This window comes from Lampetra planeri, chromosome 38, assembly GCF_965212315.1.
Source record: "Lampetra planeri chromosome 38, kcLamPlan1.2.h2, whole genome shotgun sequence".
NCBI classification, from domain to species: Eukaryota; Metazoa; Chordata; class Hyperoartia; order Petromyzontiformes; family Petromyzontidae; genus Lampetra; species Lampetra planeri.
This window is the reverse complement of record NC_136144.1, coordinates 3,828,368-3,850,718: the sequence shown is the minus strand read 5'-3', so window position 1 is coordinate 3,850,718 and position 22,351 is coordinate 3,828,368. Positions and strand designations below refer to the sequence as shown.

The 22,351-nt window shown below is 52.6% G+C and overlaps 1 protein-coding gene across 1 annotated transcript; it reads left to right on the top strand.

The window, feature by feature from the left end:
* The first annotated feature begins 6,575 nt into the window (after positions 1-6,575).
* Positions 6,576-21,328, top strand: LOC144731208 (uncharacterized). Its single transcript, XM_078612206.1, has 5 exons — positions 6,576-7,047; positions 14,025-14,122; positions 16,528-16,623; positions 17,917-18,060; positions 19,531-21,328. The coding sequence occupies exons 2-5, from the start codon at positions 14,026-14,028 to the stop codon at positions 20,067-20,069; spliced, it is 876 nt and encodes a 291-aa protein (XP_078468332.1). The 5' UTR covers positions 6,576-7,047; position 14,025; the 3' UTR covers positions 20,070-21,328.
* The last annotated feature ends 1,023 nt before the right edge of the window (positions 21,329-22,351 follow it).

Here is a 22,351-nt window from a genome sequence, read left to right as displayed (position 1 = left end):
GGGCGATGCCGACAATCGCCATCTTTTCCACTATCAGCCAAACCCAGTCAGCCTCTGTGAGAGAGGTGAGTGGATGTGTAATTGCGTGAGTGAGTGAGTGGGTGAGTGGGTGAATGAGTGGGTGATTGATTGGTCGAATGACTGGATGGTGGGGTGATTTGGTGGGTGAGTGATTTGGCAAAGAGATCAGATAATCAATGAGTGAATGCTTCAGTGGGTGGGTGAGTGAACAAGTCGATGGGTTGCCACCTTTTCCACTGGTCACCAAACCCGGATCCATTTTTCAGTCAGTTAAGGTTCGTGTCCGAGTCACTGGGTGGCTGAATTAGGGAGTGGATGAGTAAGCGGGTTAGTGGGTAAGTCGGTGGGTGAGTGAGTTACTGAGTGTCTTGGCAAATTAATCAGTAAATGCATGGGTGAATTAGTGTATGATAGGGTGAATGTGTGAGTGGGTGGGTGAGTTAGTGAGTGAGTAGGTGGGCGGATAAGTGAATGGGGGATTGAATGGGTAAGTCGGTGGGTGAGTGAGTTACTGAGTGGCTTGGCAAATGAATGAGTGAACAGGAACCATCCTTGAACTGAGAAACGACGGCAAATGTAACACGCTGAGACCGTGGGCTGCCGCCCTGCGGTTTGAATGTCTGCGTGTGACAATTGTTGTTTTCGTTACAAATTTTCACCAGAACTGATGACCATTCCTTCCCTTTAATGTCGATTTAAAAAAACATGATAATTAAAGAAGAGCTGGATTGCTGTAGCACAGGAGGATGTGTTAAATATATTCATAAGATTGCAGAAGCAACAGGAGGAATAGAGGGAGGCGAATGTCAAAAACATTTAAACCAATTCCTGACCCCGACGTGATTTGAACACGCACCCTTCTGGTCTAGAATCAGACTGGCTGATGCACCACCTGTGCCCCCTACTGTGCCAACTTGCTGTGTTTTAGCCACCCGGCCGTCCGCTCGTTGTTGTGAGCGTCGCTCCTCCGCCCTCCGTTATTGTTGGAGGGTGACTGCCTTCAACTGCCCAGTCGCGTCCTTCACGAGCCTCCTCCACAGAGGCCGATCTTGACACGGCTGGTACCAGTCATCGGCAGTCCATTGAGCTCCACATCCTCCTGTGCCACATTACTCCATCTCTTCTCTAGCCCGTGCCGCACCCGTTTAGCCCCCTCGATCCGGCCAAACAAAACCTGTTTAGGCATGTGGTGGCTGGGCATGTGGGCTACATGACCCAGCCAACGCAGCCTTGCCTGTCGGAGGAGCTCACCGATGGGACTTTGTCCAGATCTTTCGAGGATTTGTGAGCTCCTCACACAATCCAGCCTGCTTAAACCCAGGATTGGTCGTAGGCAGGCCAGCCTAAATGTTTCTAACCGGCGGAGATGTTCCATTAAAGGGGTCCACGTTTCACAAGCGTAGAGAAGGGAGGGAATGACTGGCCGAGAAGACCTGGATCTTCGTGCGGAGTGATAGACCAGGTAGTTTCCACACAGCCTTACGCAACTGATGAAAATATAATGCCGCTCGACCGATTCGGAGTCAGACCTCTGCTGTTAAACCGGAGCCGGTCATGAGCACACTGCCCAGGTATGGGAAACTCTCCACTCTCGCCACAATTGCCCCATCACCGATTGGGAGTTGTGGGGGTGGAGTGCCCGATGGTACAAAATACCCAGGCAGGTGCTTCGTTTTGGTGGGGCTGATGCTAAGGCTCCACCTCTTGGTGGCAAGCTGGTTTACACACGGAAGAACAAAGTACATTTGATACATATCATCACACACACAGTAACACACACACAGTAACACGCACACAGTAACACACACACAGTAACACACACACAGTAACACACACAATAACATTAACACAGTAACACACACACAGTAACACACAGTATCACACACAAAGTAACACAACAACAACAACAACCGCCATTCGCCACTAAGTGGCGGTGACGTCACCACGACGCTTGTGCCAGGCCATGTGCACCTTGAGGCCACGTGAAGTGTCGAACGCCCGCTGGCAGGAGGTCACGGGGCAGACCCAGGTGCCACGGGTCGACTGACCGAGATGACCGAGATGACTGGCTGATGCACCACCTGTGCCCCCTACTCTGCCAACTTGCTGTGCTTTAGCCGCCCGGCGCTTCGCTCGTTGTTGTGAGCGTCGCTCCTCCGCCCTCCGTTGTTGCTGGAGGGCGACTGCCTCCAACTGCCCAGTAGCGTCCTTCACGAGCCTCCTCCATAGAGGCCGATCTTGACACGGCTGGTACCAGTCATCGGCAAGTCCACTCAGCTCTTGTACCACATCGCTCCGTCTCTACTCTATCCCGTGCCGCGTCCGTGTGCACACAGACACACACGCGCGCACACAGACACACGCGCGCGTGTGCACACAGACACACACGCGCGCACACAGACACACGCGCGCGTGTGCACACAGACACACACACACGTGCGGACACAGACACACACGTGCACACACAGACACACACACACGTGTGCACACACAGACACACACACACGTGTGCACACAGACACACACGTGTGCACACAGACACACGTGTGCACACAGACACACGTGTGCACACAGACACACGTGTGCACACAGACACACGTGTGCACACAGACACACGTGTGCACACAGACACACGTGTGCACACAGACACACGCGCACGTGTGCACACAGACACACGCGCGCGTGTGCACACAGACACACACGTGCGCACACAGACACACGCGCGCGTGTGCACACAGACACACACGTGCGCACACACACACACACGTGCGCGCACATAGACACACACGTGCGCACACAGACACACACGTGTGCACACAGACACACACACACGCGTGCGCACACACACACACGTGTGCACACAGACACACACACGTGTGCACACAGACACACACGTGTGCACACAGACACACACGTGTGCACACAGACACACACGTGTGCACACAGACACACGCACGTGCGCACACAGACACACACACACGTGCGCACACAGATACACACGCGTGCACACAGACACGCACACAGACACACACACACGTGCGCACACAGACACACACGTGCGCACACAGACACACACACACGTGCGCACACAGACACACACTTGCGCACACAGACACATGTCCGCACACAGACACACAAACACGTGCGCACACAGACACACACGTGCGTACACAGACACACACACGTGTGCACATAGACACACACACACGTGTGCACACAGACACACGCACGTGTGCACACAGACACACACGTGTGCACACAGACACACGTGTGCACACAGACACACACGTGTGCACACAGACACACACGTGTGCACACAGACACACACGTGTGCACACAGACACACACGTGTGCACACAGACACACACGTGCGCTGCTGAAGTCAGATCTGAAATTGACGAAGCCCGCCACTGGGAAGAGACGTTAACGGCCTCGGATAACGACGAGATGTGCCAGACGTCACCTATTGTGTTCATTTATAATTTGTGTATATTATTAACAACGTTTATTTACACTTCTAAAGCCCCCTTTCATCCGGAGGTCACAAGGCTCTATACAAAACACGCAGCGCACACGCACTCAGGCTAACCCCAATCACATCCCACTCCATAACAAAGGAATCAAGGAATAGAACAAAGCCCTTAGAAGCGAGTTGCGTCTTCAGGCGCGATTTGAATGCAGCGGGCTTGGTGGGAGTGAGCAGATGGAACTTTCGGCTTTAAATGATTTTGCTGCTATCAGTTTGCATGTGATAAGCCACTTCGTTGAGCTATCATTTTTTGGCAGGTCGCTTCCTGAAGAAAAGCTTAATAGCTCAGTGGGCATTCCCATGTGTTTTAAAACAATTTTGACATAAAAAAAATATTTTTTAAACACATGGGGCAAATTAGGAGGTGCTTTGTTTGTGTGTATTGTATATTTAACTTCTTTCGCACCGTACGTATCCAACCGTGCTGATCGGAGCTGCGGAGGAAGGACAACAACCTAAACACAAAAATCAGTTCTAAAGAGATGAGTTCGTCAATCTAGACGAGTGTTTAAACGTGCACAACCCCAGTGGATTCCTGCTATCGGAAGGGAAGAGCGTTCCAGACGGCCGAAGAAGCAGCGCATCTGAAAGTGCGCGGTGCGGTGACTGCCGTCTTTGTATTGTGAACACGCGATCTTATGGGACTCAAGATTGAGAACATATCATTGTAGAGTTGTTCTGAGCACAGGGCATTCCGAACACATACAACACAATTATCAACACCCATGTTCTGAGCACAAGACTCAACGCATCAGTCAGTAACACTGCGTTAATAGGAAAATACGCGCGTGACGTTTCGCGCATTTGCCCTTCTTAAGGGTTAGAGACGACACTTTACATAATCACATGGCTGAGTCGACCTAGAGGAGGCTCAGGACCGGTTCAGATAATCGTCACTGGTGTTTTGCTGCGAGTTCGGGTGCAGCGCGCTAACCGTTGCACTACCGCTTGGAACAGTTCCTGACAGAATCAGTTCCTAACACAATCTGTTACTGACATAATCAATTCCTTACACAACCAGTTCCTACCACAATCTGTTCTTCACACAACCAGTTCTTAACACAACCAGTTCCTCACACAATCAGTTCCTCATACAACCAGTTCCTAACACAATCAGTTCCTAACACAATCAGTTCCTCATACAACCAGCTCCTCATACAACTAGTTCCTAATACAATCAGTTCCTCATACAACCAGTTCCTAACACAACCAGTTCCTAACACAATCAGTTCCTAACACAATCAGTTCATCATACAACCAGCTCCTCATACAACTAGTTCCTAACACAATCAGTTCCTCATACAACCAGTTCCTCATACAACTAGTTCCTAACACAATCAGTTCCTAACACAATCAGTTCATCATACAACTAGTTTCTAATACAATCAGTTCCTCATACAAACAGTTCATGACACAATCAGTTCCTCATACAACCAGCTCCTCATACAACTAGTTTATAATACAATCAGTTCCTCATACAAACAGTTCATGACACAATCAGTTCCTCATGCAACCAGTTTCTAATACAACCAGTTCCTAACATAATCTGTTAATCACACAATCTGTTCCGAACACAATTACAGCACTGTAGTTCGAAACGCACACAGCTCCGAACACACACAGCTCCTTAAACAATCCGTTCCCAACACACACATCTCCGAACACAATCCGTTACGAACACAATCCGTTCCGAACACACACAGCTTCAAACACAATCCGTTCCGAACACAATCCGTTCCGAACACACACAGCTTCGAACACAATCCGTTTCGAACACAATCCGTTCCGAACACACACAGCTTCGAACACAATCCGTTATGAACACAATCCGTTCCGAACATACACAGCTTCGAACACAATCCGTTCCGAACACAGTCCGTTCCGAAGACAATCCGTTCCGAACATACACATCTTCGAACACAATCCGTTCCGAACACAATCAGTTCCTCACACACACAGCTTCGAACACAATCCGTTACGAACACAATCCGTTCCGAACATACACAGCTTCAAACACAATCCGTTCCGAACACAATCCGTTCCGAACACACACAGCTTCGAACACAATCCGTTCCGAACACAATCCGTTCCGAACACACACAGCTTCGAACACAATCCGTTCCGAACACAATCCGTTCCGAACACACACAGCTTCGAATACAATCCGTTCCGAACACAATCCGTTCCGAACACACACAGCTTCGAACACAATCCGTTATGAACGCAATCCGTTCCGAACACACACAGCTTCAAACACAATCCGTTCCGAACACAATCCGTTCCGAACACACACAGCTTCGAACACAATCCGTTCCGAACACAATCCGTTCCGAACACACACAGCTTCGAACACAATCCGTTCCGAACACAATCTGTTCCGAACACACACAGCTTCGAACACAATCCGTTATGAACGCAATCCATTCCGAACACACACAGCTTCGAACACAATCCGTAATGAACACAATCCGTTCCGAACATACACAGCTTCGAACACAATCCGTTCCGAACACAATCCGTTCCGAACACACACAGCTTCGAACACAATCCGTTCCGAACACAATCCGTTCCGAACACACACAGATTCGAACACAATCCGTTATGAACGCAATCCGTTCCGAACACACACAGCTTCGAACACAATCCGTTATGAACACAATCCGTCCCGAACACACACAGCTTCGAACACAATCCGTTACGAACACAATCCGTTCCGAACACAGTTTGTCCGGAACGCAGTCAACTTCAAACAAAATTCGTTCCGAACGCAATTACAGTCGTGCAGTTCGGAACAACACAATCCGTTCCAGAACACAGTTCAGTTGGGAACAACACAACACGTGTTGTTGTGTTGTTGTTGTTGTGTGTTTGTGTGTGTGGTGTTTTGTGTGTTTGTGTGTGTGGTGTTGTTGTTGTGTGTTGTGTGTGTGGTGTTGTGTGTGTGGTGTTGTTGTTGTGTTGTGTGTTGTTGTGTTGTGTGTTTGTGTGTGTGGTGTTGGTGTGTTGTGTGTGGTGTTGTTGTGTTGTTGTTGTTGTGTGTGTGGTGTTGTTGTTGTGTTGTTGTGTGTTGTTGTTGTTGTTGTTGTGTGTGTGGTGTTGTTGTTGTGTTGTTGTTGTTGTGTGTGTGGTGTTGTTTTGTTGTTGTTGTGTTGTTGTTGTGTGTGTGTTGTTGCGCATAGGCAGCAGCAGTAGTAGCAGCATCAGCGGTAGCAGCAGCAGCGTTCGCTGCCGCGTTCGTCTCGTGCCGCACAAACGCCGCAACCACCGCGCCCGCCCGCCCGCTCGCTCCTGCGAATACGGCGAATGATAAACACCGGCGAACACACACACACCGCACACCAACAAACAACAACAACAACCACCACAGATAAAGACGACGACGACGAAGACCAACAAACAGCGAGGGTGTTAGAGGGCCGAGGCCGCGGGGTGTCGACGCTGCGAGGCGGCCGTGGCTGTTCAGGAAACCGCGGCGAAAGCCTGCCCTAGGCCCCACGGTGAGACATTCGCGGGCGAGGGGCATTCAACACGCGACTTCTTTAAATGTTTATTAAGATCGCGAGATTTCGGTTGGTTTTTAAACCACTATCGGCGTTATTGAGTATGTTTAGATTAATATTTATTTATTTTTTTAAACTGCCGAACGATTGTTAATTGTCGCGTTCATGCGCTTGCCGTTGGCGGTAATTTCTTTTCGTGCGATTATAATGTTGGTGGTTGTTGAATGGTTTGGATGTTGGTTGGCTGGGGCCTGTTCACGCGTGTTCATGTGTGTTTGTGTTCACGCGTGACAGCAAGGGAACGCACCAGTCAACACCGTTCTTATTACACTATCATTGTCCATGTGCTGTACACACACACCCACACCCGCATGAACACGATGTCTATGTGCATAGGTGAACACCTTACAACACGCATAGCTACACGCGTGAACGTTGTAATCGGTCAAGGCACGGCTGTACATTTAAACATTTACACGTGGACATTCAGCTGTGTTGTACAAGCCTGCACGTGAGCGCGCGATGTAGATTGTCCCTTACAGGTGAATACACCTGCAATGCACCGTAGTTTTACACATGAACGCGCATTCAGTAAACACAGCGTAAAAACTAAATTAAGTACACGCGAACAGATATGCTGGACAAACCCACATGAGCATTAACAAAGATACAGATCCCCCGGCCGTCTTTGTCTTCCCCAGTGGCGATGTTTACACCCCGCACCAGGTTACTCATTTGAGGCTGAGTCGACCTAGGGGAGACCCAGGACCGGTTCAGGTATTGGCCAGCGGTGTTGGTCCTGTGCGGGAATCGAACTCGGGTCGCCGGGTTCGGAGCGTAGCAGAGTGCTCACCGCTACAAGTTTGACACGTTCACGTGTTTAGTAAAATAATAACACAGTTATTAAAACCACATATTTGTCAGTAACAATACTTGTGTGTGTGTCTGTGAGGCCTTAAAAGGAAACGTATGATGGGCGACGTTTCGGGCAATGGCCCTTCTTCATAGCACACAGAAAGGCGATGGAGACAGAGCGGATAAAAGTACTTTGTGAGACTGCGTATCACACCGTGGCATATATCTACACGCTAAATTAAACATCGTGAACATTCATGGACGAACATCTTTATCACGAATAGCATCGGTCGTGAACGTCTACGTTCAACGTGCACACACGGATTTAAATCCCTTCGCACGCCCAACGGAGGGCATTTAAATGCCCAAGAGATGACATTCTTACGAACTTTGGCAGATTAACTGTCGTACACATACAGGAGACAAAGATCCCCCGTATAGCCTGAACAGACTGTTGGGGCAAGTGCTGTTAGCGAGCACCTATGAAGGCCACCACGGCACGCGAGGGGGTGGGTGGCCAACACCACGCCCGGCCGCCTTTGTCTCCCCAGTGGCGATGATTACACACCGCACCAAGTACTCGCTTGAGGATGTATCGACCTTTGGGGAGGCCCAGGACCGGTTCAGATCATCGTCACCGGCGTTGGCCGTGAGTCGGATTCGACCTCGGGTCGCCGGATTCGTAGCGCAGTGCGCTGACCGCCACACGATCGCTCCCCGCATACAGTAGCAGACACTCACGGACACGCATACGTTTATAGCACCCGCACACACGCGCGTGGACACGCTGTCAGTGTATGTGTTTGCGAAACACAGGTATTGTTAGGAATGCGCCACTTGTGCAACACCATTCTTTGCACGTTTCGCACTTTACCTACCTTCCACGTTCTGTGCTGTCGTGACTGCATTGGAGCTCACCGCTCCCCCCCCCCCCCGATGGTTACTCAAGCAAATTGTGCTCCCAGTTCTCCCAACGCTTTGTCAGCGAGGTCGGCCACTCAAGAGATGGAGCGGCGATCAAACGGCGGCGAGATGTTAACTACCTCGCCTGGTGTACAGGAGGCCGCGGGTTCGATCCCGACCCTGACGCCTGCTGTATATTTGGAGTTCAGTGATACACTTCGCTGCTCCTGAAATTTTAGTTGTTGCTGTGCATCTACATTAGTAGCCGTACGATCGAAGAAGATTGTGTGTTCTCTCTCTCTTCTCGTAGTCGCGTGGATTTTTTTCCGGGTCCTCCGGTTTTTCCCTCCACGTTTTGAATTCGCACGCGTTTAGAGTATTTGGATGCTGTAAATTCCCACGCGATAAGCCACTTCGTTGGGCTATCATTTGTGGCCAGGTCGCTTCTGAAAAAGAGCCACATAGCTCAGTGGGCCTTACCTGGTGAAATAAAACATCGTTTTATAGTTTTAGTGTAGTTCATAGTTTAGCTCTGTGACAGGGGACCGCAGGTTAGGATTGCACCGCAGGATTGCGAGAGATGGCATTGGCTTAGAGGACGCTTTCATCCAGCAGCGGATTGACCATGGCCGACGATGATGATGAATTTGTACACGAGAAAAGTCTCTCGCTAAACCAATTCTATCGCTTTCTGATAGCGACCCCACACAAGAACTCTCTGGGGATTCGACCCCTAACCCAGGACACGGTGGTCAGCCCTAAATCTCTGCAGAACAGGGAATGGCAGATGCAGCCACCTCCTTTAATCGGTGAATAATAAAGAGCAGTCGGCAATGCGACTGGTACGGTACGTTGCACGGGTGGCTACGTACGGTGCGAAAGAAGTTCAACATACCAGAGCCAGACCATGGATCACGTGATCCCACGCTGCACCCTGCACCTCCGATTCACAGACCACGGGTTGCACGATTCCACACTTCACCCTGTGCCACCGATATCGTGAGCAATATCACGTCGTCTGTCAAGTCTCCAAAGAGGCTTTCGAATGGCTTAATGCCCTCTATATGAGCGGGTGGCCAACCCATAGCAGACCAAGAGCCAACCAGTACCCATGAGTTCTGCAAAGAGCCAAGTATATATTATATGAGTGTATATAAGTGAGCTATATATGTCTGGCCATCACAAATGATAGCTCAACGAAGTGGCTTAACATCACGTGGAAATGTATAGCAGCCAAATACTCGAAATGCACGTTGATTCTATATATGGGGGTAAAACCCGGAGGACCACGTGACCATGAGGGGAGAGAGAGAGAGACACGCAAACTCCAAATTTGCAGGCGTCATCAGGGTCGGGATCAAACCCACGACCTCCTGTATACCAGGCGAGGTAGTTAACATCTCGCCACCGAAAGTGCGTAGCGGTTCGCAAGCGGAATGTCGCGAGGTCAACTCCTCGATTGGAGTTGACCTCGCGGGGGGGTCGATGATACCAGCACCACATTGCGGGGAGGTCAAGAGTGGTTGTCCTATGGAGAGACTCGGCCCCTGCCCTAGCAATGTGGAATTTCCACCACTGGCTCTGCAGGGCTGTAAACAGGAGGTGAGCACGGATGCCTCGATGCTTGCTTGAGCAAGAAATCACTTTGATCTCTTGGCTGTTTTAATAGGGTGCCACAGTCGCGAGATGTTAAATACCTCGCGAGGTATACAGAAGGTCGTGGGTTTGACAATAACGCCTGCTGTACAGAGAGTATTTGCCTGCTATGAAGTTCCACATGATAAGCCACTCACATTGAGCTATCATTTGTGGCCAGGTAGCTTCTGAAAAAGACCTAGGTAGCTCAGTGGGCTGCCGCTGCATAGTGGTCTGCGCACAGGGATCCGTTGCCGCGAGATTGTTTTATTGTCTTGACACCGCGGCAAGCGTTTCCAGGAAGTACGGACGACGCGTTAGACGGTCTCAAGCGAAGTCTCACGAATCTCAAATTTAACTAACACATCTTGTCGTGGGAGTTGCTCTCTTGAACTCGCCCCGCGGTGAGTGGGTGAGCAGGCGGGTGCGCAAGGTACCGGAGAAAGTGAGTGAGCGCCGATACCTCTGTGGGGAGCGGTGGTGCAGCGGTTGGTGCACTGAGCTATGAACCCGGCTACCCGAGTTAAATTCCAGCTCACGGCCAACACCCAGTAGCGATTATCTGAACCGGTCCTGGGCCTCCCCTAGGTCGACTCGGCCTCAAATGAGTACCTGGTGCGGTGTGTAATCTTCACCACTAAGGAGGCAAAGGTGGTTGGGCGTGGTGCTGGCCACCCACCCGTGCCAGCCTTCATAGAACTGCTTTCTGTGTTTAGTTTGTTGTCCTTCCCCCGCACGTCCGATTAGCACGGTTGGCTATGTACGGTGCTAAAGAAGTTCGCCATACATCGTTGTGCTACTCGCTAAGAGCACTTGCCCCAACAGTCTGTTACGGGGATCTTTGTCCTTGCTGCTAAATCTGGCTGTGCGAGTCACTCTTTAACTCACCCGCAGTGAGAGGGTAAGCCCAGTTGGTGTGTTAGCAGGGTGAGTGGGTGAGTGTGTGCTGCTGAATATGGCTTTGAGAGTCGCTATCCAACTCCTCCCACGGTGAGTGGGTGAGTGGGTGAGTAAGTGAGTGAGCAAGTGCATGAGTGCTGCTGAATCTGGCTGTGAGAGTCACTCTCTTACTTAGCCATGGTGAATGGGTGAGTCATTTGGTGTGTGAGCGGGTGAGTCGGTGAGTCTTGTTGAATCTGGCTGTGAGAGTCACTCTCTTACTTAGCCATGGTGAATGGGTGAGTCAGTTGATGTGTGAGCGGGTGAGTCGGTGAGTCTTGTTGAATCTGGCTGTGAGAGTCACTCTTAGCCATGGTGAATGGGTGAGTCAGTTGGTGTGTGAGCGGGTGAGTCGGTGAGTCTTGTTGAATCTGGCTGTGAGAGTCACTCTCTTACTTAGCCATGGTGAATGGGTGAGTCAGTTGGTGTGTGAGAGGGTGAGTCGGTGAGTCTTGTTGAATCTGGCTGTGAGAGTCACTCTCTTACTTAGCCATGGTGAATGGGTGAGTCAGTTGGTGTGTGAGCAGGTGAGTCGGTGAGTCTTGTTGAATCTGGCTGTGAGAGTCACTCTCTTACTTAGCCATGGTGAATGGGCGAGTCAGTTGGTGTGTGAGCGGGTGAGTCGGTGAGTCTTGTTGAATCTCGCTGTGAGAGTCACTATCCAACTCACCAGTGGTGAGCGAGTGGGTGAGCGATCTGAGATGATAGTAATAATCGGCGGGTCAATCAACAGCTTGTGCACCGCGTGGCAATTACCGTAATTTCTCTCAGTTGTGTCTGGTGGTGGAGGGTCTTGTGACACAAATTTGGCCAAATCATTACGTAGTTTAACGCAAAAATATATTTTAAATTGTACAGTGATTTGTCGCGAGGAATGGCGTTCAGTGAAATCCTGTTATTCAGATTCCAAGAACACAGGATGAGATGTTACTATCCTTTGTGCAAGCACTTCCAAGAGTTCATGAACAGTGAGCCTGGTGAAATTTGGGGAGCGCATCGTCAGTAGTGAACCTTTGGTTCCTAGGGTGTTTCGGCCTTTCATACTATACACCCTCCCCAAAGGCGGGCAGCGACAGGGTGATCAATCCTACGCTTGCGTCCCATTCCCAATTAGTCATAGGAGTTGCCTTGTTGTTGATAGCCAACATTCCATGGGACTATGCATGGCAGGGGCTTCCTTCTCCCTGAGTCAAGCATTGTTGACCGCATACCTCCTGGCCCTCTCACTTCGGGGCCCAGCTGGGGTCTTTCCTCTTCATCCAGAGCCACTGACTGCTGCCTTCTGCCGCCTCCGATACAGCTCTGATTGCCGAACGCTGGCTCTGGCCCTTAATTCCCAGGTCTCTAAGCAGTCTGGTTGTAGATGTTGCCAAAAAAACCTCTGCAGCCCACCTCCACTGGTCGGACTTCTGTGTTCCAGCCATGATGCCGTGCTTCTGCAGCTAGATCGGCATAGTGCAGATGTTTTCGCTCATAAGCCTCATCTACTGAGTCCTCCCAGGGTACTGTGAGCTCAATGATGAAGACCTTCTTGAGCGAACGGGACCAGAGCACCATGTCAGGTCTTAGGGTGGTGGTTGCGATCTCCGGAGGAAACACAAGTTGCCGGCCAATGTCGGCTAGCATTTTCCAGTCGCGGGCCAAGCGCAGCTGGTCTCGCTCTAATGGTGTAGAGCCGCTCTTCAGTGGTTTAACCCCTTCGCGGACAAAGGTCGTCCGTAAGGGGTGTGATGCTGCTGGGGGTGGTAGGGAGTTGTTGGCAGCTCGCTTGTCCTCCAGGGCGGACGCAAGGTTTTTAAGGACTTGGTTGTGACACCAAGTGTAGCGTCCTTGGGTGAGGCTTGTTTTACACCCTGTGAGAATGTGCCTGAGGTTGGCTGGCATGGAACAGAGAGCACAGTCCGGATCTTCACCATACCATTGGTGAAGATTAACTGGTGTTGGAAGGACGTCATATGTTGCTCTGATGGAAAAGCTCAACCGCATCGCTTCCATGGCCCACAGATCCTTCCACTTTATCATTGCTTCGCTTGCAATATCTGTTCATGTTTGTTAACTTAATTTTGTAATTGTGCTATGGTCGACCTAAATATAATCTCTGTCTGAGCCAACTTGTACTACAGGGACTGTAATATTTAAAATTGATTTATGTAAGTGCAATTTTTGTCATTTGGTTAAGTTGTTTTTGCTCTGATTTTTTTTTGCTTCATTGCTATAATTGATTTATTTAGCTTTTGTCATTTTGGTAGACCAGGTGACCATTGCAAAAGTGTAGCGGTTAGCGCGCTGCGCTACGAACCCGGCTACCCCAAGTTCGATTCCCGCTCACTGTCAAAATCAGTGACGATTATCTGAACCGGTCCTGGCCCTCCCCTAGGTCGACTAAGCCTCAAATGAGTACCAAGTGTGGTGCCTAAACATCGCCACTAGGGAGACAAAGGCGGCCGGGCGTAATGCTGGCCACCCACCTCCTCGTGTGCTGTGATGGCCCTTCATAGGTGCTCGTTAACAGCACTTGCCCCTACAGTCTGTTAAAGCTATACGGGGGGCCTTTGTTTTTTTGGTGTGTGTGTGTGTGGCTTGGCGCTCCGCACGGTGACATCGGTGATCGCCAATTGTCTTGCTCTTCCCCCGACCCTTAGGATGATGAAGAAAAGAGTCGTGAAGACTCCGAACAGCCCGAGTGAGACTGTGGAGAAAGGCACTCAGACTGCGCAGTGTGACCATGTCTGCTGCCTGGGTACGCACGCACACACGTGGGTCTGTGTGATTCTATGGGTCTTTATGTGATTTTTATGGGTCTCTGTGTCAGTCTATGGGTCTCTGTGTGAGCCTATGGGTCTCTGTGTGATTCAATGGGTCTCTGTGTGAGTCCATGGGTCTTTGTGTGAGTCTCTGTGTCTCTCTGGGTCTCTCTGTGTGAGTCTCTGGGTCTCTCTGTGTGAGTCTCTGGGTCTCTCTGTGTGAGTCTCTGGGTCTCTTTGTGTGGGTCTCTGTGTCTCTCTGTGTGAGTCTCTAGGTCTGTGTGAGTCTCTAGGTCTGTGTGAGTCTCTGTGTCTCTCTGTGTGAGTCTCTGTGTCTCTCTGTGTGAGTCTCTGTGTCTCTCTGTGTGAGTCTCTGGGTCTCTCTGTGTGAGTCTCTGTATCTCTGTGTGTGAGTCTCTGTGTCTCTCTGTGTGAGTCTATGGGTCTTTGTGTGATTTTATGTGTCTCTGTGTGCGTCTATGGGTCTCTGTGTGAGTCCATGGGTCTCTGTGTGAGTCTCTGGGTCTCTCTGTGTGAGTCTCTGGGTCTCTCTGTGTGAGTCTCTGGGTCTCTCTGTGTGAGTCTCTGCGTCTCTCTGTGTGAGTCTCTAGGTCTGTGTGAGTCTCTGTGTCTCTCTGTGTGAGCCTCTGTGTCTCTCTGTGTGAGTCTCTGTGTCTCTCTGTGTGAGTCTCTGGGTCTCTCTGTGTGAGTCTCTGTGTCTCTGTGTGTGAGTCTCTGTGTCTCTCTGTGTGAGTCTATGGGTCATTGTGTGATTTTATGTGTCTCTGTGTGCGTCTATGTGTCTCTGTGTGAGTCCATGGGTCTCTGTGTGAGTCTCTGGGTCTCTCTGTGTGAGTCTCTGGGTCTCTCTGTGTGAGTCTCTGGGTCTCTCTGTGTGAGTCTCTGCGTCTCTCTGTGTGAGTCTCTAGGTCTGTGTGAGTCTCTGTGTCTCTCTGTGTGAGCCTCTGTGTCTCTCTGTGTGAGTCTCTGTGTCTCTCTGTGTGAGTCTCTGGGTCTCTCTGTGTGAGTCTCTGTGTCTCTGTGTGTGAGTCTCTGTGTCTCTCTGTGTGAGTCTATGGGTCATTGTGTGATTTTATGTGTCTCTGTGTGCGTCTATGTGTCTCTGTGTGAGTCCATGGGTCTCTGTGTGAGTCTCTGGGTCTCTCTGTCTCTCTGTGTGAGTCTCTGTGTCTTTCTGTGTGAGTCTCTGTGTCTCTCTGTGTGAGTCTCTGGGTCTCTGTGTAAGTCTCTAAGTCTCTCTGTGTGAGTCTCTGGGTCTCTCTGTGTGAGTCTCTGTGTCTCTCTGTGTGAGTCTCTGGGTCTCTCTGTGTGAGTCTCTGGGTCTCTCTGTGTGAGTCTCTGGGTCTCTCTGTGTGAGTCTCTGGGTCTCTCTGTGTGAGTCTCTGGGTCTCTCTGTGTGAGTCTCTGGGTCTCTCCGTGCCCACTGCGAATGTCCTCGCCGCTACAAAGCCAGCCGCTCGATTCACAACCTGGGCATCGATTTTTCATCGCCAGCTCGGCCCGACATCCGCTACGAAAGCAGCACGGGAAGGGAGGCGGGGACCTCCCGATGTGGCCTCGCAGGCTCTGCGTTGTGCCTTCACAGCACTCACTGCCACGCTAGTCTCTCTGTGGCTCTGTACGGCTCTATGTATTAACAACCATAGTCTCTTCTTGGTTCTTTCGGTAAAGTCACGTAGAATTGAAATAATAAAATAATAAAAATAAAACATAATAAAATAATTATCACGACGTTTCGGCCACAACGCAAGTAGCCGTCCTCAGGTGGAGAACAGGTCTGTCGAGGAGACAGAGGAGACAGAGTCATTCAGACTCTGTCTCCTTTGTGGCCGAAACGTCGTGAGAATGATTTTATTATGTTTTATTTTTATTATTTTATTATTTCAATTCTACGTGACTTTACCGAAAGAACCAAGAAGATGAATCCCTGCAGTCACGAAAGCTTTAAATCGAAACCATAGTCTCTACACGAGTCCGTGGGTCCCTACGCGAGTTTGTACGTTGCTGTATCTTCACGACGCATGCCTCGTAATAGGTTTTTACCCTTTCAACTGGTACAAAAACTGACACCTTTATACAAGGCATCATGTTTGCAATAACCATAACACAAGCAGTCAAAATGCAAACAAAAAGAAACAACTCTGATGATGATAATGATATGCACTGTCCTTGAAGTTGATTGGTCCACACCCGAGACAGCTTTTCTTAGAGCCTAGTCTCTATTGGTGTTGGACCAGATGACGCCAAAAGGCGTACAACTCAAAGACAGCGCACTATCAGAGTATTTTGTACCAGTCGAAAGGGTAAAAACCTATTACTATATTTTGTCACTAGTAAAGGAGATGTCTCATAGTGACGCATGCCTCGTTGCTGCTCGCAGGCCACAGCACGGAGCTTGGAGACCCGCCGCTCCTGCAGAGACAAGCTTCCACTTCCAAGGCTGGCATCCAGCAGATCATCGAATGCTTCCGCTCCGGTACGGCCAGCGCAACGGGCAAAACGCTCTCGCAGCCTCTTCCCCTCCGTGGTAACACGCAGGGCGAGGTCTGTGAAAAAGAGCTTCATAGCTCATCGGATTCCTCCTGTATAAATACATATTCTGATTATGATTCTGAACATGTAACGTGTTATGTACGTACGGTATGTTCTCATTTAACGTGGTAGAACGCCGCGTTTATGGAAAAATTGCATTATAATAAAGATAAATAATATATAATATAGGGTACAGCACAGTCTGCGATAACACACAAGATGCGTACGCAGGCTAAGCAAAGACTGAGGCGCATGAGTAGGCATCCGGTAGCATCCCAATGCCTTGTGTGATGCTATGCTGAGTCAGCCGTACAACCCGCTTATTACTGCTCGGGCGACGATGTTCTGTTTTCTCGATCGCGTTATTACCAATTCGCATCCGCGTTATAAAAAATGCATTCCCTAATATATTCATCGGGTTATATCCAATTCGCGTTATAAAAACACCACGCGTTATAGGAGAACAACCCATATGTATGTTGACTTTCTTTCGCACCGAACGTAGCCAGCCATGCTAATGGGAAGTGTGGGGGAAGGACAACAAACTAAACATAAAAAGCAATTCTAAAGAAATTAGCTTTCAATCCAGATGACGTAAAAGTGCACCGCTCCAGTAGCTCCGTAATCTCGAGAAGGAAGAACTTTCCAGACGGCTGCAGAAACGCATCTGAAAGTGCGCGATGCGGTGAGCGTCTCTTTTATCGACGGCTAGCTAAAGGCCGCTGCTGAGAGGATGACCGGAGTTCGCGTGATGATGGTTTATGCTCCTTGGCGAGATCAGCGAGGTCTCATTTGTGGCAAGCACTTTGTGTGTCATGAGCACTCCCCTGTAATGTATTCGTTCAGCCACTGGAAGCTCTGTAACGCGCACCGCTCTTGTGTCAATCCGGGGGTGGGGGGGTGGTCACCCTTGCTAGGGTAAGGGGCAGTGGGTGGTGGCGCGGTGGTAACGTTAATGCCCAGCTGCAAGGACGGACCTGGGTTCAATTCCTGAACCCGGCCGCATTGTTGCGCGGAGTTTGTGTCTTCTCCCCCTGTTCTACAGTGTGAGTTATATGATTGGAGTTTATTTATTCTCTCCCCCTGTTCCACGTTGATTCCCTCCGTCCCTCCCTCCCTCCCTCCCTCCCTCCCTCCCTCCCTCCCTCCCTCCCTCCCTCCCTCCCTCCCTCCCTCCCTCCCGCCCTCCCTCCCTCCTCTCCCTCCCTCCCTCCTCTCCCTCCCTCCCTCCCGATAGGCACCCGGGAGCTGAGGAATCTCCTGCTGCGGGAGGTTGACACGATCTTCGAGTGCCGTCTGTGCCGGGGCCTCTTTCGGGGGCTGCCCAACCTGGTGACGCACCGCGAGCACTACTGCCGCACCGCGCTGCCCGGCAGCCAAGGTTCGATCTCCCCGCCCACCCGGCCCACCCCGCCCACCCAACTACCCGTCCACCCTCCCGCCAACCCGCCCAACTACCTGCCCAAATACTCGCCTACCCACCCAACTACCCACCTGCTTGTTCAAACACCCGCCCACCCACCCAACCGCCCAACTACCTGGCCACCCTCCCGCCAACCCGCCCAACTACCCGCCCAAATTCCCACCCAAATATTCGCCTACCCACCCAACTACCCACCTGCTTGTTCAAATACCCGCCCACCCACCCAACCACCCAACTACCTGGCCACCCGCCCAACCAAGTACTCCGTGCCGTGTGTGAGCATCAGCACTGGGGGAGACGGAGGCTGGCCGAAATGAGTTTTCAATCGATAGGCTTTAAAAGTGCGTAGCTCCAGTGGCTTCCTAATATCGGAAGGAAGAGTGTTCCAGACGGCCGCAGAAGCGCATCTGATGGCTAGCCAAAAGCCGCTGCTGCTGCTAGGATGACTGTGGTTCGCGCGATGGTTTATGCTCCTTGACGAGATTGTGATTAATTTGTGTGTCATCTTTCTTCTTCCGTGCGGCGGATGTAGATGCAGAGCAACAACTACAATTTCACTTTCAGGTGGTCTCGGCAGATAGCCGCATCAGGAGCGGTAGTGGAGTGTATCGCTGCGATGTCTCCTTCGTATTTATAGATTTGGCATTGCGTCGTTATACGGTCTGTTCAGGATGACCACAGTCGCACACTACTGGAACGTTTTTAATTGTTAATTTGTGCATCAACTATCCCCATCTGCCATGGTTTGTGCAGTGGATGTGGTTTAGGGTGGACCATGAGACTAGGGTTGCTAATGTCTAACGTATTTCTTCGGCCACCGGAAGCCAATGCAACTGGACGAGCACTCGACTGACACGATCGTGTGTGTGTGTGCGCACGTGCGTCTCGTGTGTATGTCTGTGTGTGCATCTCGTGTGTATGTGTGTGTGTCTCGTGTGTATGTGTGTGTGTGTGTGTGTCTCGTGTGTATGTGTGTGTGTCTCGTGTGTATGTGTGTGTGTCTCGTGTGTATGTGTGTGTGTCTCGTGTGTATGTGTGTGTGTCTCGTGTGTATGTGTGTGTGTCTCGTGTGTATGTGTGTGTGTCTCGTGTGTATGTGTGTGTGTGTGTGTGCGCGTCTCGTGTGTGTGTGTGTGCGTCTCGTGTGTGTGCGGCATGTGTGTGTGTGTGCGTGCACGTGTGTCTCGTGTGTATGTCTGTGCTTGCGTCTCGTGTGTGGCTTGTGTGTGTGTGCGCGTCTCGTGTGTGTGTGTGCGTCTCGTGTGTGTGTGTGCGTCTCGTGTGTGTGTGTGTGTGCGGCTTGTGTCTGTGTGTGCGTCTCGTGTGTGTGCGCGTCTCGTGTGTGTGTGTGTGTGCGCACGTCTTGTGTGTGTGTGTGCGGCGTGTGTGTGTGTGCGCGTCTCGTGTGTATGTGTGCATGTTACGCAGACGAGCTGGGCCGTGGCGATGAGCCAGGCCACACGCGCGTCGCTCGGGACCTGCTGGACGCGATGGCGCCGCGAGACGACATCGGCGAGGGCGGCGACGGCGACGCCCGCGCGGCGCCGGACTACGTGCTGCGTCTGCAGGCCATCGGCGGCAACCCCCACGCCGTCTTCCAGCACGTGAGCAGCGCCGGCGCCTCGGCACGCCGGGGCCCTCCGCAGGACGGGCAGCCCGTGCCGCAGCCGCCCGCCGCCGCCCTGGCCGGCGGGAGAGACGCCGGCGCGGTGGGTGAACTGGGCGGTCTTTCGTCGATGCCGGCTCATTGTCGCCGTGGCGAGATGTTAACTGCCTCGCCTGGTATGCAGGAGGTCGTGGGTTCGATCCCGACCAGAGGTCGCAAACGGGTTTTGATTCCTTACCCGTACCCGTACCCGGCCGCACCAGGGTCGCAAATGGGTACCCGGTACCCGTACCCGGCCGGGTACAGGTACCCGTTCCCTACCCGTACCCGTACCCTACCCGAAATGAGCGACAAACGGTGACTCACCAGTGACTCACGGCCTACCCGTACCCGACCGCACCAGGGTCGCAAACGGCTACCCGTACCCATACCCGGCTGGGTACGGGTAGCCGGGTGTAGGGTACGGGTATCGGGTACCCGGTTGCGACCTCTGATCCCGACCCTGACGCCACCTGTTATGTATTTGGAGTTTGCGTCTCTGTCTCTCCCCCGGTGTTGGTCGCTTTTTTGGCCGCTTTAAATTTCCACGTGATAATAGGCCGCTTTGTTGAGCGATCATTTGTGACCGGGTCGCTCATTGGGCCCCTTACCTGGTCAATTAAAAATAGTTTAGTTTTGGCGTCTCTGATGTAACCGCTGTGATTCCCCTGCAGGAGAGAGAGGGACACCCAGGCCAGAGTTGAGATCCAGGGTCTTGGTACAGACATACCTCCTGTAGCGCGACGGATGCATCCTTCGTAATGCTGTACGAAACGGCGCTTTCGGAGGTCATGAGAACATGGTTCCGCTGGAGATGCGTGTGCGCTGATCCACGCACGAATTTTCCTCCAGGACAAAGAGCGTGATGAGGAAACGGCGTTATAGGAGGCAGCACTGTAAGAGGAATGCCGGTATTGCTGGCTTGGTGTCTCCATTGCCACCGCTCGTGCAGTGCCGGCCTTCATAGGCGCTCGCTAACAGCACTTGCCCCAACAGTATGTTAAGGCTATACAGGGGATCTTTGTCTTTGTGCACGTGTGTGTGCGGTAGTGCAGTGGTGAGTGTGCTATGCTACGTATGTATGTGTTGAACTTTTTTCGCACCGTACATAGCCAACCGTGCGAATCGGGGGTGCAGGGAAACAAACGAAACACAAAGAGCGGATTTAAAGAAGCCGTTGTCAAAGGAAAGAAATGCGCTGCGAAACCGGCGACCCGGGTTCTAAATCCCGCCCACAGCCAATACCGGTGACGATTATCTGAACGGTTCCTGGGCCTCCCTTGGGCCAACTTAGTCTCAAATGAGCACTTTGTACGGTGTGTATACGGGGATCATTGCCTATGTTGTGTGTTCCACTTGAGAGCTTTTGACACTACTTTGGCCTCAAAGTTTAACCATCCCGTAGCTGGGTCTGATAGCACTGTGGTGCATTCCTGGTGTGGTGCGCATGCGTCTTCACGCGTCTTCACGCGTCTTCACGCGTCTACCACGCGTCGTCACGCGTCGTCTAGGGGGGAGAGGCAACGGCGGCCGGGCCCTCGCCCCACCAGCCCGTTGAGGCCTACACGGGGGACCTTTGCCCTTTGCCTGTCGTGAGCAGGACCGGGGCGAGCGGGGCAACGCGGCGCAGACCGCCGCCGGCGCCCCCTTTGCCGGCGTCGCCTCTGCCGGCGCCGCGACCGCGACGACCCAGCCGAGCGGCGGCAGGGAGCGACCGCGCAAGAACCGCAAGCTCTCGCGCTGCACGTTCTGCAAGGGCACGTTCACCTCCAAGATCGGCCTGCGCCTGCACACGGCCCGGGCTCACCTCGGGCTGCTGCGCACCGGGCGTCCGGACGCCGCCTCGGCCGGCGTCGGCGCGGCGCCCGCGTCCCCGTCGTCGCCCGCCGCCGAGGGCCGCCGCGACCGGACGTTCGGCTCCGGGGCCGAGCTCCTGGAGCGCTTCCCGGAGCGCGACGGCGGCGAGCGCGGGGAGGGGCCCGGCGACGGCACCGCGTCGCCCGTGTCCGGCTCGCGGCCGCGGGGAGCCGCCGCCGGCGGCCACGGCCACCCCGGCGCGGAGGAGGCCTTCGCGTCGGGTCTCTACTCCCCGCTCGGCGCGCCGCCGTCGCCCGACCCGCCGCCCGGTGGGGCCCCGGGGCCGTCCCGGCGGCTCTCCGCGCCGAGGGCCGACGCCGGGTTCGTCGACTCGGCCGGTGGCAGGGAGGGGACGGCCCTGGACGACGACGGAGTAGACGGCGGCAGAGACGGCGGCGGCGGCGACGGCGGAGGAGGAGGAGGGAGGGGGAACTCGGCGGTGGCCGAGCCGGGGGAGGTCGGGTCGTCGGCGACATCGGTGCTGGCGGCGACGCCGCAAGGCGACGGGCCGGCCGGCGGCGACGCGGGGCGGGCGCGGGGCGGGAGCCGGCGTTCGCTCAAGGCTCGCAAGAAGAAGTTCTGTCCCCTGTGCTGCAAGGCGTTCTTTGACCACCGCGGGGTCAAGAAGCACCTGAAGAAGGTCCACAAGGTGAGGAGGAGCCAAGCGACGGCAGCGGCGTCGGCGTCAGTGGGAGACACCGAACGGAAATGCGAGCCCCCCGGCAGAGCGTCGGGCGAGCCGGAAGC

What these genes read in the sequence shown, in the direction of transcription:
- LOC144731208 (XM_078612206.1), top strand. Translation starts at nt 14,026, where the DNA reads ATGATGAAGAAAAGAGTCGTGAAGACTCCGAACAGCCCGAGTGAGACT. An exon ending in TGACCATGTCTGCTGCCTGG is followed by an intron (nt 14,123 to 16,527) that starts GTACGCACGCAC and finishes TGCTGCTCGCAG; the next exon opens with GCCACAGCACGGAGCTTGGA. An exon ending in CGCGCTGCCCGGCAGCCAAG is followed by an intron (nt 18,061 to 19,530) that starts GTTCGATCTCCC and finishes CATGTTACGCAG; the next exon opens with ACGAGCTGGGCCGTGGCGAT.